The following is a 19,248-nucleotide window of genomic DNA, read 5'->3' as shown; positions in this document are numbered from 1 at the left end:
CAGTAATGAGTAGCAAAGAAGTAGTTGCAAGAAAACAATCTCAACCAAATTTCAGTTAATTTTAAAGAGCATTTTTTATAATAAAATTGATAAAAATTACTAATTTAAATGAGATAAAAGTTACTATTTTAGTATATGGAGAAAAAAAAAATTCTATGGTATTTCTGTTTTTAGAAACACTGGTGTCGCATACAACGAAGTTCGATTCGGTTGATAAGTTGAAGATCATTTGAAGAGAGGTCTTGACAGAATAGCATAATTATTTTATTACGTTTTTGTAGGCTTTTTACAAATGTATGCTTTTTTTTTTTGTATGCTTATATTATAAATAAACAGAAAATTAAACTTAGAAATTTATTAAATTATCGGGATCGACGCTGTTGCTCCTAAATTTTCGTTTGTAAAAGATTTTTTTTCTGCATAACATAAGTTATTTACTGAAATAACTTATACTTAAATAAATGCATTTAGGATAATCCTTGAAAAGGGTAAAACGTTTCATTTACACACAATAAAAACCCATAAAAAAACGTTTTCGTGAGACCTTAAAAAACGTTCAAAAAACGTTTTTAGGAAAACGTCCGGTCACCGTTTCATATGAACGTTCAAAAAACCATTTAAAAACGTTTCACGGGATCTTTAAAGAACGTTTGCAAAACGTTCTTGTGCCCACTGGGTTGCATATAGAAACTCTATTTTAGAACATTTCTGGAATAGATGGCGCAATGAATATTTAATAGCTCCGTGAATTTCATAAAAGTTATAATAAAAGTGGAAGTAACAATATTATAAATAAAGGCGATGTAGTGATAATCCAAGACTCGAATTTGGTTCCAGGATTATAGAAACTTGGCATTATTGAAAAACCTCTACCTTCAACAGATGGACAAGTGCGTCCAGCAAATGTAAGATGCGTCTCCGCTGGAAAAATTATGCATTTGAACCGTCCAGTTAATAAACTGTGTCTACTTGAAGAAAATAAATTTAATTCTGTCGAAGCTACGTTTGTGAATGAAAATGATATTCAGCTATTAGTGACTACTGTTGGTGGCGGGAGTGTTGCGGTAATCAAATCGTCATAAAACAGTTAATGTGGAATATCTACAAATGTTGCGGAAATCAAGTCGTCATTAAACAATTAATGTCCCCCCGGTTAATATGTATAAATAGCGTGATCATCAAAACTTTGCTCTCTTGAAGTAACCTGTCAAACAACTATGGACTCGAGCAACACTTCTGCCACTAGCTGTGACATACAAGCTCTTCTTTGTGTTATCGCATATTTGTATAACAATACTCTTATAATATATTAATAAATTGAACTCATTTTACAATACGACTCTTAAGTAAAACAATAATTTTATTAAATTTTGATTTTTTGTTTGATATAGGATCAGTCACACTGAACAGGCAACTTGAAAAATTGAAGATGGCGCTAATAAAAGAAAAATTGAAACATATAAGAAAAGTAACGTTATGTGTAAACTGCTGGTCAAATAAAGTTGTCTTTACTTGGGTATATCGGCAAGCGTTTTTGACTCGTCTAAAATTTCAAGATGTCATGCAACTGTGGACGTAATAGAAGTACCTCATCCTCATACAGGAAAAGTTGTTTCCCAACCTGTTATAAAGTATTTTAATGACTGGAGTCTGTCAGATGAAAAATCTTTGATTGAATCAGATAATGCGTTATATGACCAACACTGCGCATTATGTAAGAAGAAGCAACGTCAAGAGGAAGCTTTTTGGAGTAAAGAGTTAGAAAGGCAGAAAGATATCAGTGGTGGAAAAATATCAGTGGTGGAAAGTGGAAACCTTGATGTGATGACTTTTATACTTTGTATGAAGCATTTTCATCATTTATGTAGATTATGTCTATTATTAGTATTACACATTTGTAAGCATTGTACAATTTACCATATTAATATTGATAGAACTTAACGAATTAGTTGCAGTTTAAATAGGTATCTTCTTGACACCTGAGCTAGCAGCTATCTATTTTCTTGTCAGCATGGCAGCAGTGAGCAGAAGAAACCGTAATGATAACAATAGTTTTGTAACAAGTCCTATGGCTGGTACTAAGCAGCAGTATTGGCGGGCATGTGGAGAAAATGGTGTCACCTTAGATGAAAATATTACCACATTTATTCAACAAAGCATTAGAATTCCAGAACAAGACATTAACGGCAAGCAGCTCTGTTACAAGCATAATACTCATTGATGATGAGTGAGATAAGACATTTATGTTAAAAATTTATTTATTTTCTGAAAGAATAGAAGAGCACTTTATGCAGAGTTGTTTCCTACAACTAAGATCTGCTTGCTGCTCCAGCGAGCGAAGCGTATATTGAGAGAATTTAATTTTCTCTAACTGGTTACCTTACATCATCTAAACGCAACCGCTTGTCAAAATATTTGTATATGGGAATGTTTTTGAAATTGAATAAGGTGCTGATGGACTGCGTCATGATGAACTGCGTCATTACGTGACGCTGTCTTGTTCTAACACTTGACAAAATTATACTTGAAAGACTGAATCAAATATCATCGATCTAATTTGTAGTTATTCTTAACATTGCCCTTAAAATAAAATTTTAAATTCCACAAACCGAAATATTGAGCATCAAATACAAAGCACAAGAGAGAAATAAGATCAAAACATTAAAAGTTTACACGCGAAAAAAAAGCAACAACTGACATTTTGTTCAATAATCGAGTATCATTTGATTGGCATCATTCGATCTTTTTTTCTCATGAGTTTTGCAAAAGTATTACGCAAACCATCTTCAAAAACTTAACAAGTTTTTTTAAATTGCAACATAATAGCTTTTTCCCTGTTGGCCAAAACTTCACCTTTATTCGATCAATAAAAGTTTGTAAATATTTTTTGGTCGTCCCCAAAAGGAATTGAAAGACATTTCCATGTTGCAGAACTCGGTTAAAAGCTACATTAACATTAAAAATTGATCAGTCCTGTTCCTAAATATTTTAAATTAAAAACAATTCTATCTTTGATGATGAATTAACGCAAGTATTGGAATCTTCTCCAAAAAACTATTTGAAACTATTTATCAAACTTAAATAAGGGTCACTCAGCATGAGCAAGCCAAACATCAATATATTCAATAAGGAACAGAAAACAATGTTTGTATAGCAGTTTATATACTTAACGTGGATCGTGTGAACGGATTAATCTAATTCCACTCAGATATCATTAACAAATATTGATAGTAGTGAAGAGGAAATTTTTAGATGAACCGATGAATTATCTACTAATTAATGACTTGATGTTCCATCTTTCATTATTTTGCTTGGAAACGTTATTTTTCATAGAACTTTATTGTAGAATTTCAAAATTCCTTTTCATACGACACAATAACACCATCAGTATCTTATCAACCAAATCAAATAAGATAATTTTCAGAACGAAGCCCTATGTAGAGAAAGACTTACACCATTTGTTTACTTCATGCTAACCATTACAGTATGCATCACTACGTCACTGGATCGGTCATTTTTTTTAATACCCGTCCTACGATACCGATACCGTATTGGCATCAGTCTCAGTAAGACGGATTTTTCCAATAACAATTTCCATACAAAAGGAGCATTTGAATTAAATAAAAACAGAGATTTAAAGATTAAAAAGAAGGAATTTAAGTTGACTAAAGATGGCAAATTTTGTATTTTTGCAATATTGAACTCATTCACCCAAGAAGAATTTCATCTCGTAAACTAAAATTAGAACTGCTTTAGATTTTTTTCATTTCCTTTGAACACATTTTACACATTTTAGTTTACCACTTTTTAAAATTTTTTTCTCCAAATGAAAGTAAGGGGTTTCATCAAAACTGAGGCAATATAAAGCGATAGTAGGCGCATTCTCAATATCGCTCAGAACAAATTGGCAAACAAGCACCATTTCGTACCACAAGTCGATTTCGATTATCTTATAAGGATTCACTATCCAGTTCCATCCCTAAAAAAAATATCTGCCCAAAAAATATCTGCCCAAAAAATCATAAAGATTTTTTATTTATAGTAAATAATTAATAACATATTTAACTAATAATTAATAATAATAATTAATAAATTTATATTAACAATAAATGATAACATTAAGTAATGATAATAACAACAACAGTAATAATAATGATAATGTTAACAATAACAACAATTATAATAATTCAGATAATGAAAATGACAATATAAATAATAATGACAACAACAAAAATTGTTCTGCATACCTCATGGAGTGTAATTCCAAGTCATAATTAACGATTTTATCGTATTTTATGTAAAGGTTTTTAATCTAAAAAACAAAATAAAAACGCCATTAAGCAATGCGAAAGCCAACAGAACTATTATTGATGGTATTTTGAATAAATTTACCGCTGCTTTGATTCTGCTTTTCAGTTCCATTGAAGCTTCTTTGGTTGGATTAGAATACTGTTCTATATAATCTTCATCCGTAAAAAACAAGTTGATGTTCACTGACACTTCTAAACAGAGTGTTTTAGTGTCTTACATTACATGTAAATTTAAAAATTAATGGAAGAATAATAAAGTACTCTTAATATTCCTTGTTATTTTTAAGTCGGATAGCAAAAAAAAAAAAGAAGGGGAAAGGCGTAACAATATTGAGATTTTTTTGACTGGCGTATAAATGCACCTAGTATATTGTTCTTCCTGTGTATTTTATCAGATATTTAGTCTGTGATCGTAGCCAACTATCAGATTTATTCATAAGCTTCTAACTAACAAATAAAAGGGTTTCATAAGCAGCATGGTATAAAAAAGTTAGCCGAGTGCATGATGAAGTCTTTTAGGTTAAGAGTCATTTCTTTATTGTTAGCTTGCGGTTTTTAAAAACCTTGATTAATGAATTATTTTTGATTTAACTAAACAAAAGTTTTATTGTAAAAACCAGTTGGTTGGCTCTAAAAGTTTTCCTGTTGTTTGGATTGAAAGGTAAAGATACTGCTCTAAATTGAAAATATGGATTGTTAAGCACATTCATATGAAATAATATTTATAAAACCCATTTAACTTGATTTTAAAATACCTTAAAATTGGTCTTCTAACTTTTGAATTAAAAAATATTTTTTTAGTTACATCATTTATACTCATTAAATTCATAAATTCATAAAATGTTAACGTTTTAATAATTCAAAAAAAAAAAAAAAAAAAAACTTCTATAACCATGTCAAAGTTCAAAATGTCAAATGGATTTTATGGCAATGTTATCTGAAAAACTCTCAAAGTTTTTAAATTACATCAAATAAATTTTGCTTGTTAGTAAGAAAAAAAAGGTTCAAAACTTAATTTTTCTTTGTTTTTAGAAACAGCTTTAAAAAGTAATGTAAACAAGAATAATAGTTAACAAAAAACTTATTTTCTACAGGCTTTTTTATAAATATTTCAACGTACTTTTAAATTAATGGTAGTATACCACAGACAAATTAAGAACATTTATATTTTTTAATTGCATACTCTAACTTATTTAGGGATTTCCTGTTAAACATTATTCCCTCCTGTGGTCTCATGAAAGATTTTATTAATTCATTTTAAGAACATAAAACAGGTGAAAACATAACTATGTTCTAAAGAACCATTAACATGAATTCATGGTGATCTTTGAAATAACTTTTCATAATTAAAACTATAATTCTAAATTAATTATTATGTTAATTGTAAGAGTAGTGAGAAGATTGTTCAAAAAGGATATTTTTTATGGCATCTAAAAGCAACAACTCTGAAATTTGAAAATCTGTCACATATTAGAAATGAACTAGAACACTATAGTTCTTCTTTCAATAACTGACTTTGAAGTTGATTGTAACTTTTTTTTGTGAAAAGAAGTCCATGTTTTGAAAAATTGCATTTTAAACTACATTTTCCTTCATAGAATTTTAAAACCAGCACAAATAAATTTGTGATTGCAATGATGTGTTCACTTTGATGAATGGTGTATGATCAGTTTCCTCTTCTTGAAAGCACATAATGAAATCACAAAAACATTTCACAACAAGTAAAACATTTTGCATGACTACATTTTCCTTCATAGAATTTTAAAACCAGCACAAATAAATTTGTTTTTGAATATTTAAGCACTTAAAACTTATAAAATTCGTAACCATTCTCTTTGGACTTCTTCGTTTTTTATTGTATGAAAGAAAAATATAAACAGTCCTTGGAACGAGTTCAAAATACTAAAAGTCAATTGTAATGACTACATTTTCCTTCATAAAATTTTAAAACCAGCACAAATAAATTTGTTTTTGAATATTAGTACCAAATTTAAACCAATAATAAAAACCAATCTAAATTAGTTTAATTAAATCAAAAGAGATGTGGAAAAGGGAGCCTTCAGTACTGTAACTAGCATATGTCTAGAGATGAGAAGGGTAAAAAAAAAAGATTGAAATACTTTTGCACTCTGTTGAATGACAAACAATAGACTCTTTATCACTTCCATTGCAAGGAAGACCACCATACTTTGGTGCTGGGTTAGTGCAATGACGTGACCTAAGTTGACTGCCACCTTGACATGGCTTGTTGCAAAATGCCCATGAAGACCATAACGTCCAGCCACCATCCACTAAAAATTTTACATGCAACTTTTACTTGTCTGTTACTTTTAACTATATATTTACTATACATTACTATATTTGTTACAATAAACAGAAATGAAAAAGTCATGCTACTAGCCTGGGCATATTGTGCTATTGTTACAAAGTTGATAATCCTCACTCGGACCCCAACATTCTAGCCCATCCTCTGATGGTGAAGGATCATTGCAATACCTTTTCCGCCGTATCAAATCATAACCACATGAGTCTGAGCATGGTTTGTTGTCTATCCACTCACTCCATTTTCCATCCACTTGTACAAAAAATAATAAGATTATTTTTTTTATAGAATAATTTCTTAAAATATTTGTTTAACGGGTGATGCGGAAGTTATCGGACAAATCCTAATTTCATTATTTGAGCATAATAATTAGTTTTTGTGGTTTTATGCGTAGGCATAACCGTTCTATAAAATATAAACTTTATTATTTGAAACACAATCATTTAAAATGAGGTTAAATGCAGCTGAACGAAAATCTTTTCGAAAGCGACTAAAAATGTTTTTTGTAAATAAACCTAATATATAAAAAAAATAATCGTAAATCATTTTGAAAAGGAAGGATTTGCTCGAAGTACAATATATGATAACCTAAAAAGACTTGAAACTGTTCAATCGTTTTCTGATAGAAAGCACCCTGGTTGTCCAACATCCTGGACTAAAGAAAAGAAAGCCGAATTAACGAGACTTGTCAACAATCGAAAAGGGGTCAGTCAGAGAAAAATAGGTATTAAATTCGGTGTAAATCAATCGACAATTGATCTTCAGTTAAAAAAAATAAATATTAAATATAGAAAATGTGAAAAGACTCCAAAATACACTATAGAACAACAAATAAAGGCAAAGAAAAGAAGCAGGAAACTAGTTAACCAACTCTATAACACAAAATCGCTTCTAGTCATCGATGACGAAAAATACTTTTGTTTTGCAGGGGACAACATGCCTGGAAATTCTGGATACTACACAAACAACAAAAAGACATGCCCAGAACGTGTTCGTTTTATAGGAAAAGAGAAATTTCCAAAAAAATTATTAATGTGGATAGCCATATCTGACCGTGGTATGTCCGAGCCATTGTTTCGCACTTCCAAGGCTCTAGCGATCAATTCATCAATCTATATTAATGAATGTTAAGAAAAACGACTTCTTCCATTTATTCACAAGTATCATGGAAACTTTAACTATTTTTTTTAAATAGATTTAGCAAGTTCTCATTATTCTAAAGATTCTCTAAATTGGATGGACCAATATGTCTATTACGTTGATAAAGAATCTGATCCCCCAAATGTGCCTCAAGCACAACCAATTGAAAATTTTCGGGGACATTTGGCACAGAAGGTTTACGAGGGAGATTGGCAAGCTTCAACAGAATAAGTTTTGATTGATCGCATTAAACTAAAACTACAAGAAATTGATTTAAACTTTTTACAGTCGCATATGAAAGGCGTCAGAGCAAAATTGAGATCAATTGCAGATGGTGGTGTTTTTTCATATAAAAAATTATATATTTTTATTAAAAGATAAATGCTTTATTTAAAAAAAATATAATAGTAGTTTGTTTTTTTATTTATAAATAAGTTATTGAAGTTTTTATTTTGTCTGATAACTTCCGCATCACCTGTTAGTATTAAATTATAATCTTTTTTGTTGCTTGATTTGGTTTATAGTTTTAATATTTTAAATATTCAAATTTAAGATATTTATCAATGACTTTTAACTTCAATTTTAACTAGTTCTTAAAACAATTATCAAAACAGTTTTGAAAACATTAAAGCAAAAACAAAATATATCTAACTACATCTGAAAAAAAAAATCATTAAGGTTTTTTTAAAACTAACTCTACTAAATAAATAACTTTTCATTTATCATATAAGAGTTTATAGGTTTTTAAACTAGATTGCACAGACCTGGACACTTTTTATTCATGCACTTTTCTATGCGTATGATTTCATTTTGACCTTCAAATAATAAATTCCTTAAACAACTAGATTTATAGCCCAATCCACATGTTTCACTGCATTCACTCCAAATGCTCCATTCTCCTAAAGAAAACAAACAATTGAGTTTGAAAAAAAAAAAAATACTGAAGGTAATAGTAACAAATAAAGGGATTAAGAACTTGTCAAAAAGAGAATTTAAATTGAGTTTACTGAATAAATACTTTTACATTCATCACAAATTTTTATGACAATATTCATAAACTGAATTCATCAAATGTAGATTTTAAAAGGTTTGGAATTTAATTAGCAAGACCTTAGAAAGGAAGACCAAGTACAGACCTAATGTATTGAGTACAGAGAAAAATAGTTAAATATGGTCTATTTGATAAACCCCTTTTGAATCATTAGAATTAAACCATTCAACCAAATAAGTGTGAAAAATCATTAAACTACTTTATGATAAAAACTTGCATTTAAAAACTTATAACTTTATAAATATGGAAACATCAACAAATAGATAAAATTATAAATATCATCTAATACTTTTTTAGAATAAAATTTATGAATAAAAAAAAGTGCAAAGATAGTCTTGGCCTAAACACATCATAACTCATCTTTTGTACATTATTACACATCTATTACCAAAATGCAAATTTTCATTTTATGTCTTTCATTTTTCAAATAAATATTTAATAATTAGTGTTAATAAATTGATACTTAATGCTATTTAAATGAAAATAAGTACATTTTCACAAATTTATATTTGTGTTTGCATTAATATACACAACCAGTAAACCTAATAAATCTACTCAAGATAGACCTAAAAAAATTAAATCTACTCAAGATAGACCTAAAAAAATCTGTGTATGAAAGCAAAGTATAATTGACATACAGCGAACTTTAGAACAATGAAAATACAAAACACAGCACAAAATAAATAGCTGCAGAATTCCGGTTAAAAACAGAACTGAATAATGTAGATCAGCAGCTTGATGATTTTTTTGTTCAAGATATTTAACTTTTTAATGTTAAATCAGCAGAGGAAAAAAATTTGTAAAAATCCCATTTATCAAACAACAAAGGTCTGTGGCAATAATTGATAAAAAGGAAGTGAATCCCCATAATCAGCTTATGAAAATTTCCATTGATGTATGAAATCTTAAGAAACTTGGCTCACCCCGAACTTGGTTGGATTAAGATATACTTGTGTTGTGTGGCATATACCATAACTCTGTCAAGTTATGCGCAGTATGCCTATGAGTTCAATAACAATATATCCTTGGCATATTTACATATGGAATAGAATGGATTGGAAAATGACTGCTTTGAAATAAGAACACTAGGATCACTAAAACTCAACAGTGAAAACTCAAATGGATCAAAAAATATTCAAGCTAAAGAATATTTTAACTGCCTGATGAAGTTTGTTTACGTTGAACTAATAATAATTAGTTGTTCACCATCTTTCTTCCCCTAAATAACATTTGATGGAAGCCTTAACCATTCATATTTTCAAAACATGAGAAAAATAGCAAAGCCAGAAATATTTTTAAAAAGTTTAAAAAGATTTTAGCAATTCAAAATTGGTCAGGAATCAATTATTTGAAATAGTTGCAGAAAAATGGGTGAAATACTACAACTTGCTTTCCAGTTTGATTGGAACGGTAAGCAGAAGCAATAAAGTTTTTAGATAATTTAGCTAACACATGTTTTAGACTAAACCAGAAGCCAACATTCAAACAAGACATTGAGTTATTTGAAAATAATTAGTTGAAGATTATAGAATGAAAGTTAAAGTGAAGTTACATTTCACATTTCAACTCAGCCCAAAAAAAAAAAAAAACTGGCTTGGGTTTCTTCAGTGAAAAAAACAGGGGAAGCAAGTCAATACCCTTTGTCATCTTTCTTTTTTTTTATGGGGGCATTTTAAAGTGTCTGATAACTAGCACAAGAATGTACATAAATTAAAAAAAAAAAATTGAAATGTTTAAAAAAATATTTCCTTTATTCTTAGGCTTGGACATTTTTTATGAAGAAAATCAAAAAAAACTATTACTTATCAAGGAAGTTATTACTTAGGAGTTATGCAATTACTACCCCCTCTGTTTATAATGCATAAATTTTATATATGCAAAATATTTGATTACATGTTGAAGTTATACATGTTTTGATTGTAACAACAAAACTTTACAAACTTCCCCTGTTTTGTTAACTAAAATCTGGTTCAATAGAGGTGATAAGTTATCATGTTAAAAAATGTATTCATGATAGCTACCACATTTGTAACACAATTTGGCATAATAGGAATGTTATAGTTAACAATCGATGTTAATTATGAAGACTGATAAATCTCATGTGGATAACTTTTGTAAAATGCCCATCTTAGGTCACTGACTGCTTTTATGAAACAGTAACTTTAGCTCACAAATTTTAGTTACTCAAGTTTTTGTTACCACATTCAGAGCACATGGTGTTGCAGAACAAAAAAATATTAACACTGGTTAAGATAAAAAGACCACAAAACATTTCATACTTACCATTGCATGATTCATTACTGTAGCAATCAGATATTTCAGAAGTTTTGTTTGCACATAACTCTAAACTCTGTGTGCTATTACAAACCCACGATCTACTTTTGAAACCATTACCACATAAGACGCTACAGGGTGACCAATTGCTCCAATGGCCTAAAGGAAGATTAGATTAAAAAAAAAAACTAATAAACTTACTTAAAGTTAATTATTTTAGATTTAGGAAATTAGAGACAACTTCATTCAGAGTTGCTATGAAAAAGTAGAGCTTTTCAGAGGAATGTTTAGTTTTCGTAAAAACATATTAAAGCAACTAAATTCAAGTCAATTAAAACTATAATCAACTCCTTTACTTTTAATAAAAGAAATTCATTTTTCAAAATTTCCATGTTAAACTAAAACCATTAGTTTAAAAATATAAAATAACAAAATGCTATTGAAAACATCAGAATATATCAAACTGATTCAATCAAAGGGGAAAAACCATTTGTTGCCATAAACATAAATTTCAAAACCATACATTAAAAATGTTCTTTACTGAATTTTTTCTGACCCTAACCCACAAACTTTTTGACTCAGAGAAAATCTCTAAGGTGGTGATAGTGGATACCTAGTTGACTTCAAATATGTAAACTTTGAAATGGAATTGTTGCATCCGTGGGAGAAAATTGCTTTCAAAATGCCTTACAATATAATTACATCAGGTTATTGTTAGCATCATTATTTTATTACTTACTTTGTTATTAGGCAATATTAAAAGCAAGATTTTTGATCTCTTATTCTTCTTTAATTAAAGTAAGAGCTTATATATAATCTATTAAATTTGTTACCTACTATTGTGCTTGCTGCACCATTATTATCTATTGGTCATAATAGGAAAGTTAAATAATCTTTATTTTCATAAATTTTACAAATAATTTCTATGTAACAAATTTTAAATGACATTTTTAAAAAGGTAACTTAATATTTATGCACATAACTTTTTCTAACAATAAACCCTTCCCTTTATAGTGCCAGAGTGGTAGGCTAGTAAAGCTAATATCACATTAGCTGATTGTAAACTAACAAGTAAATCTGACTGCAATGCTGTTTATATTTCTTTTAAACTTTAAAAATGATACTTCACAGCAAGTTCATTTAAAATGCCTAATAAACCAAGAGGATCATGAACAAAATAGAAAACATGTTTTCTGTGCATGAAAAAAAACCTCTAGAGAGCAATAAACAGTAAAAAAAAGGTAATTGCTATTTTTCAAATATCCATTGATTTTGATGATTCAAAGATTCCTTGTGGTATTTGTGAGGCCTGTAGAACAGCCATACGAAGATGTGAAAATATAAAAAAAGGTTCAGTTACCACAGCTCTTTGATTTTTCCACTATCAAACCAACAAAATGTATTCATTTATAAAACTGTATTTATCTCATCTGCAATATTGCCCAAATGAAGGCAAAATTTAAGCATCCTTTATCAGTGCCAATCATCTCAAAACAGCCAGAGAGGAACCAAAAGAGATGTTCAAAGTACTTCTCAATTCTTGGCAAAAGACTTCTACACCGTTGCACAGATAGAACTGTTCATAAAACTGGTTGAGTTGCAACTGATAACTAAGTTGCCTCAGAAATGATTGCACATTTGTGTTATAAGTATATCCATTTCTTCAAGTGCTTTTTCCAGCATAAAAGCTGCATCACCACCAACAGCTGACATCTTATTTTTATATATATTATTTTAGAAATAATGATTTGATATCAATATTTTCTAAGTTTCAAAATTGGTACAATATTTGGGAAGGATGAAAACAAACAAATTATGCGTTTTCATCCTTCCCAAATATTGTACCAAATATTGTACCAATTTTCTAGTACAATAGAAAATAGTCGTTTACATGCAGCCTCATTCTAAATTACAACGTAGTTTTCATATATTAGATAAATATAGCTTGAGATCAGTCAAATACTATAACTAAAATTGAAAAAATATTTACACATAAATATGCAGAACACAATTCTTTTTCTGTGTCAGTTCTACCAGTTTCTGCACCTAATGATGTGGTTTATCTTAAAGCACCTAATGATGTGGTTTATCTTTAAGCACCTAATGATGTGGTTTATCTTTTATAATCATTTTGTTTCGCATAATTTGTTTGTTTTCATCCTTCTCAAAATTATCATCATAATTTATGATGATGTTAATTATAAAAACTTTGACAAAATTAGAAAAATAGTAATTTTAATTATTTTGGAAGTAATAAACTGTAACGATGATGATAATAATTAAGACATCAAGATCATTAAGTTGTTACACTCAGTGTTAGTGTAAGAAAAAAATTGATAATTTTACAAAGAAAACAAACAAAATATGTAAAACAATTATTTTTCTAATGAAAATCTTCTTATACTAAATTAAATTACTAAATCTCTTATACTAAAATCTTCTTATACTAAAAGAATTTTGGGAAGGATGTTGCAGTTACCGTTTTCAATTATTTGTCAATTTTACTCAGAGTTATTAGTTGATTTTGTTGTTTATGTTACAATCAAATTGTGTTACTTAAATGTTTAGAATTCATGTTTGTGTAATGATCAGGATACATAACAATGATCTGGATACATAACAATGATCTGGATACATAACAATGTATGGATCAATCCATGGATTTCCTGCATAAACCATTACATTAGATATCTCCTCTGTTTCATAATTTTTAACCGAATGAACTATTGTTCCATTCAAAGTGATTGAATACACATAAGCTCCATTAAATAACTCTTGTGATATCTTTAAAGTAGACCATTGCATCAATGGGAGGGATCTTGTCAAAAATCTGTAGTTTTTATCACAGTTGATTGCTGAGCATATCTGAATTGTTCCATTACTGTTCTCATGAAAAAACACAGCAGGATTTCTATCTTCATTAGTAGTATTATCATTTGAACTTGTGAAATAAATTTATAAAAACTTATAACACTTATAAAAACTTTGTCGTTGGGGGTATAAAGCCATGGGTTAATAAAAAGATATTTTAATATATAGGTGAAGAAGAGCAAACTCTTGTTGAATTTATATGCAGCAAGGTAATTTATATTTTATTTTTGTAGTTTTACTTTTTAATACTTTATTTACAATACAAAAATATCAACTGTGGACTGAATAAAAAGCGATTTTCCGATTCTTAAAAAATCTTTCAATAAAAAAAGTAAGAACACCAATTTTTTTTTAAATGTTAAATAGAAATGATGACATAAAAAATGATATTTAAAAGCGAAACTGAACGATAAAAATAATATAAGATCGAAAATGTTAGGAGAGACTTTAATAATTTAATACAAAATAATTTTCTTTTCACAGTTTAAATGCAAATGAGCTCAAAAACCGTAACAAACATTTTAGACTAAATAAATAAAAACTTTGGAACGAGTGTTAAAGAAAACAAATGTTAACAAATCCTTATTTGGATTAAAAATATGTAAAAAAATTTAATAAAAAAAAAAAAAAAATGCTGAAAAAAACTTTTGTAATGAAAAAATTGACTATTTACAAAAACTCAATAATATATTCAAAATTTGAACTCATTTAGTAATGAGCTAGAAATCCTTTTTCTTGCTTTCTGAAATGACATAAAAAAACCATCTACTTGCACTTTGGGATTTAAAGAAAGATGTTCAAAAAGACAGTTGCAATGTTATCTAAATGTTATACATAAAAGTATATATCTGACTAATTCAAACAAGGGAAAACCATTTGTTGAAAAAAAAATTCATTTTTGAAAAAAAAAAAACAACACAAACATAGGATGAAGAAGTTCAACTACTGCTATGATTAATCATTTGAAGCTACGACACAACATATTGATATCTAAATCGGTATCAAATGACAATGATGGAGAAAATAATATTCCTAAGAAAAAACAAAATACTGAAATAAGTAATATTTGGCCATTTGTAAAAAAAGAATCTTTAAATGAAATATTGTCAAAAGTTGCAGCTTTTGATGGAATGGCTATCACAGCAATGAGTAAATCCCAAGCTATAGCTGGTTACGTGCAACAAAAAGGTTATAAAATGCCGAAAAGTCCGACAACTATTTCAAAATGTATCAATAGCTTTTATAAAGAAAAATGTGTTGAACTGCGGGAAATATTTGAAAAATTAAAAACAGCAAATCGTAAATTTGCTATTACTGTGGATGAATGGACAGCTTGTACTATTTTACGTTATGTAAATGTAACAGCTCATGTGATTGGAATAGACTCAAATACAATTGAATGCTATGTTCTGGGTTTAACGGAAATAATTAAGCAGGCAAATGCAGAAACAATTAAACATTTGGTTGAAGCTTAAAAAATGATGTTATTGCATCTACTAACGATGCAGCAGCCATAATGAAAAAATATGGCAATATATTAGGTGTTTTAAATCAACTTTGCCATAATCACGCGCTTCATTTAGCCGTGATGGATTGTTTTTATATACCAAAAAATTCTATTCGCAATGAAGTGTTTGACAATACCGAAGATTTTGTTGATGAAGATGTAGAAGAAGATTCCACAGAAGATCAGTGCTCTGATTACAATTTGGTGTTTATTGAGGAAGATGAATATGATATGACATTAGATTTTGATCAAATTATTAACAGGTTAAGAGGTGTTATAAGAATGTTTAAAAAATCGGCTACAAAGCATTCTATTTTGCAACAAAATATAGCTCAAAAAATGGGGAAAAAACTCAAGTTAAAATTAGACATAAAAACACAATGGAATTCTTTGAGTGTAATGATTTGACGATTTTTAATTCTATCAGAATGTGTTAACAAATCCTTAGTCGAATTGAATATTGATCCAATTCCAGAAAATGATAATTTTGCGCTACAAAACCTGGTTGATGTTCTGGCACCAGTTGAAACTGCTGTTACTGAATTAAGTAAAAATGATGCAAATCTCATAACTGCTGAAGGAGTTTACAAATTTTTGTTTGAAAAGTTGCAACCAATGCAAACTAATATAGCAAAAAAAACTGATAAATGCAACCAAAATAAGGATGGATGAAAGAAGAGATCCAGTTTTAATGACATTGATCATTTATCTGCAGAGTGGAAATATACCAAGTTCTAACGCTCATTTTAAATATTCATCAAAAAATGCAGCAATATTATTCGCTGTTAAAGTTATGGAACAAATATATCCACAAATGTTTGAAGAAGAGCAAACTAATAATGATTCTACCTCATCTGATGCAGATGATTTAATAGAATTAACATCACCAGTTGCAGTCGGATTGCAAAAAAAACTCCAAAATGCAATAATTTCTATTACAGAACCAAAAAACTGTGATGTTAGCAATCGCAGCGAAATTGATAAATATATTGAATTGAATTAAGAATTTCGTCAATTGGATTCTTTTAAAAAACGATCGACAGCGCTGGATGTTTTGTATAACGCTTTAATAACAATACGCCCTACCTCAACAGCTTGTGAAAGAGTATTCTCAACAGCAGGTGCAATTAAAACGAAAAGAAGAACAAGTCTAAATTTCAAAACATTCAGTTCTCTTTTATTTTTAAAATATGTTTTTAGAAAAAAAATAATATATATATAAAATAATAAAATTGTTGAAAATAAAATATTAAACACTTTTTTAATTAGATTATTATTTTTATTTTTTATTTTTTTAATGTCTTTTAACTTTTTGATAAATTATTCGAGTATTCGATTACTCGAATATTTTCAGATTTTTCTATTTGATATTCGAATAGTTGAAAAGCTCGAATAGTTGGATGGTCTACTATTAACTATGTCTATTTATAAGACAAAAAGTGTCAGTTTGGTACATGAATGTCTGCGAACATTTCATCACAGGAATTCCGAAAAGTGTGCTTTCAGTGACATGAGTGACTGAACTTGGTGATATATATATATATATATATATATATATATATATATATATATATATATATATATATATATATATATATATATATATATATATATATATATAATACACCAAGTACAGTCACTCATGTCACTGAAAGCAAGGAATTCCTGTGATGAAATATTCGCAGACATTCATGATGTATACTCCGGCAGTAGTCTGCTATCATATGAGCATCCCATCATCCCTGGTACCTTTCTTCCATCACCCTTATTTCTTAGTGAAATCTCCCACCCTACTCATCACTAACATCACTGAGGCAAGTTGAAAACCAATCCAAGTGACTGTGGAGATAATAAACTTTGATGCTCATACTGCAACCAAGAGCAGAAAAGGATGTGAACATATTCATCACAAGTTCCACGTAGTTAGGCGCTTTATGGTTTCCAAGGAAATTACTGACAACCAAACTAAATGAGGAACAAGCTGCTGCCTCACTTAACTCCATGGAATTCTCAAATGGTTGATCCTTCAAAATTTCTCGGATTTGCGGTCCATCAAGTATACCTGCTTTCAGCCTTTCCTTGGTCAGTAATTGAAACTTTTACATATGTACCTAAAACAGGCACCATCTTTATTCACTGCTTTCATCAAACCCAGTTTAATGTGCAGTGGTGGTAGTATTATCTTTTCTTGGTCAACCAATGGCTCTGCGATAATTTTTTTTTTGCCTGTTGTCATGGTTTCTCTTAGTGGCCACTCTCTTCTTATCCAGAGTTGTTGTTTATTTTGACTGTCCCAAAGACATATAAAATAAGGGAATTTGGTATATCCAAATTGCTGACCAAGAAGAAAATTAAGTATTTTCAAATCTACACAAATGACCCATTGATGATTGTGGTACAATATCTAGTACAGTGGCTATTGTTGCACAATCTTCCTTCATTCCAACTGAATAACCAATCAGTACTGACCTGTATTTGTTGCCATTGTGTAGAAGCTTACAGTAAAGGCTGCATTTTGTATCTGGTAACAGACAGTTTTTTTTACTAGTCTGGATGCCAACAATTCTGACAACTTCTTTGTCAGACCGATGTCTCTGATGAGGTTATTCAATTCTTCCTGACTGAACCTTGATTTTGATAATGAAGGTTCATCAAAGTCTATGTCTTTTTGATCACCACAGGTTTCAATCTCAGATTCATTCTACTCGTATGAAATGTCTGGTAGATTTGTATAAGTTCACACAGGGATCTTGTCACAATGTGGAACGGATCGTCTTGCTGAATCCAGATCAGGATATATCCATTTACAGGGATTGCTTCTGTTGATTAACTGAACAAAAGTAGCAATCATCCGGGGGGTTTCATTGCTCTTTCACACCATCGGGATACCAAATTTTATGCACTTTCTCTCCCCATATGTCCACTGATGCAGATGTTCTGTGCACATCTTACACACACTATGAGGTGCCAAAGATTTATCTTGGTCTCCTAATTTAACTCTAAAATAAGCCAAGTACGCTTTTTTAACAAATTCTTTTACAGATTTTCAATTCTGGCAGAAAACAGAATACATTAGGATCATTTTTGCATTTTTGTAATGATGCCATATTAAAAACTTTTAACTTCTAATTTTTAATATATCATAACATCTAAAATACAATAAAGCAAATTTTTCATAAATAAATTCAACAAATAATGCAGGCAACGATAGAACCGCTAGATCCAAAAAACTTGAATATCTCAAAAACAAGAACTGATAGCAATAAATCAAAGATATCATTGGAATTTGCTTCAAAAATATAATAAGAATCAGTTATAACATTTCAGGCACCAGAGAAAAAATTTTTTTTTCATTCCCCAGTGTTATATCTGACTAATTCAAACAAGGGAAAACCATTTGTTAACAAAATATTCATTTTTGAAAAAAAAAAAAAAAAAAAAAAAAAAAAAAAAAAAAACTGATGACACTTTTCATGGAGAGTATTATGCAGAACATTCTTTGACAAACACAAGAAAATGTCCCACAAAACTACTCTTACCCAATGTATTATTAGGACAAGCAGAAAGTTCACTACTGTTTCCAGAACACCATTCAAAAGTATTTGTACTATCACATATCCGAGACCTATTCATGAAACCAATTCCAGATGACACATTGCATTGAGACCAATTGCTCCATTCAGACCAACTCGCTAGAGAAAAAAGGAACTCATTTTAAAATGAACATAAAGTAAAACATGCCTCTTGAAAGAATATCATTTAAAACACAATT

The 19,248-nt window shown here is 29.3% G+C and overlaps 1 protein-coding gene across 1 annotated transcript in view; it reads right to left on the bottom strand.

Moving 5' to 3' along the window:
* Positions 1-3,751: 3,751 nt before the first annotated feature.
* The window catches only part of LOC145186670 (uncharacterized), a 166,711-nt gene continuing 151,214 nt past the window's right edge, over positions 3,752-19,248 (bottom strand). The window contains exons 65-72 of the mRNA XM_090094553.1: positions 19,016-19,168; positions 11,108-11,257; positions 8,538-8,672; positions 6,712-6,885; positions 6,431-6,601; positions 4,393-4,502; positions 4,248-4,312; positions 3,752-3,979 (exon numbers count right to left, since the gene is read on the bottom strand). Of these exons, the coding sequence (XP_089950679.1) occupies positions 3,964-3,979; positions 4,248-4,312; positions 4,393-4,502; positions 6,431-6,601; positions 6,712-6,885; positions 8,538-8,672; positions 11,108-11,257; positions 19,016-19,168 (974 nt within the window). The 3' untranslated portion in view covers positions 3,752-3,963. The remainder of the gene's footprint in view (positions 3,980-4,247; positions 4,313-4,392; positions 4,503-6,430; positions 6,602-6,711; positions 6,886-8,537; positions 8,673-11,107; positions 11,258-19,015; positions 19,169-19,248) is intronic.

This window comes from Hydra viridissima, unplaced genomic scaffold, assembly GCF_058129835.1.
Source record: "Hydra viridissima isolate aposymbiotic clone 2 unplaced genomic scaffold, HvirCarnegie_v1 scaffold_8, whole genome shotgun sequence".
Lineage (NCBI taxonomy): Eukaryota > Metazoa > Cnidaria > Hydrozoa > Anthoathecata > Hydridae > Hydra > Hydra viridissima.
This window is presented reverse-complemented; position numbering and strand designations above follow the sequence as displayed.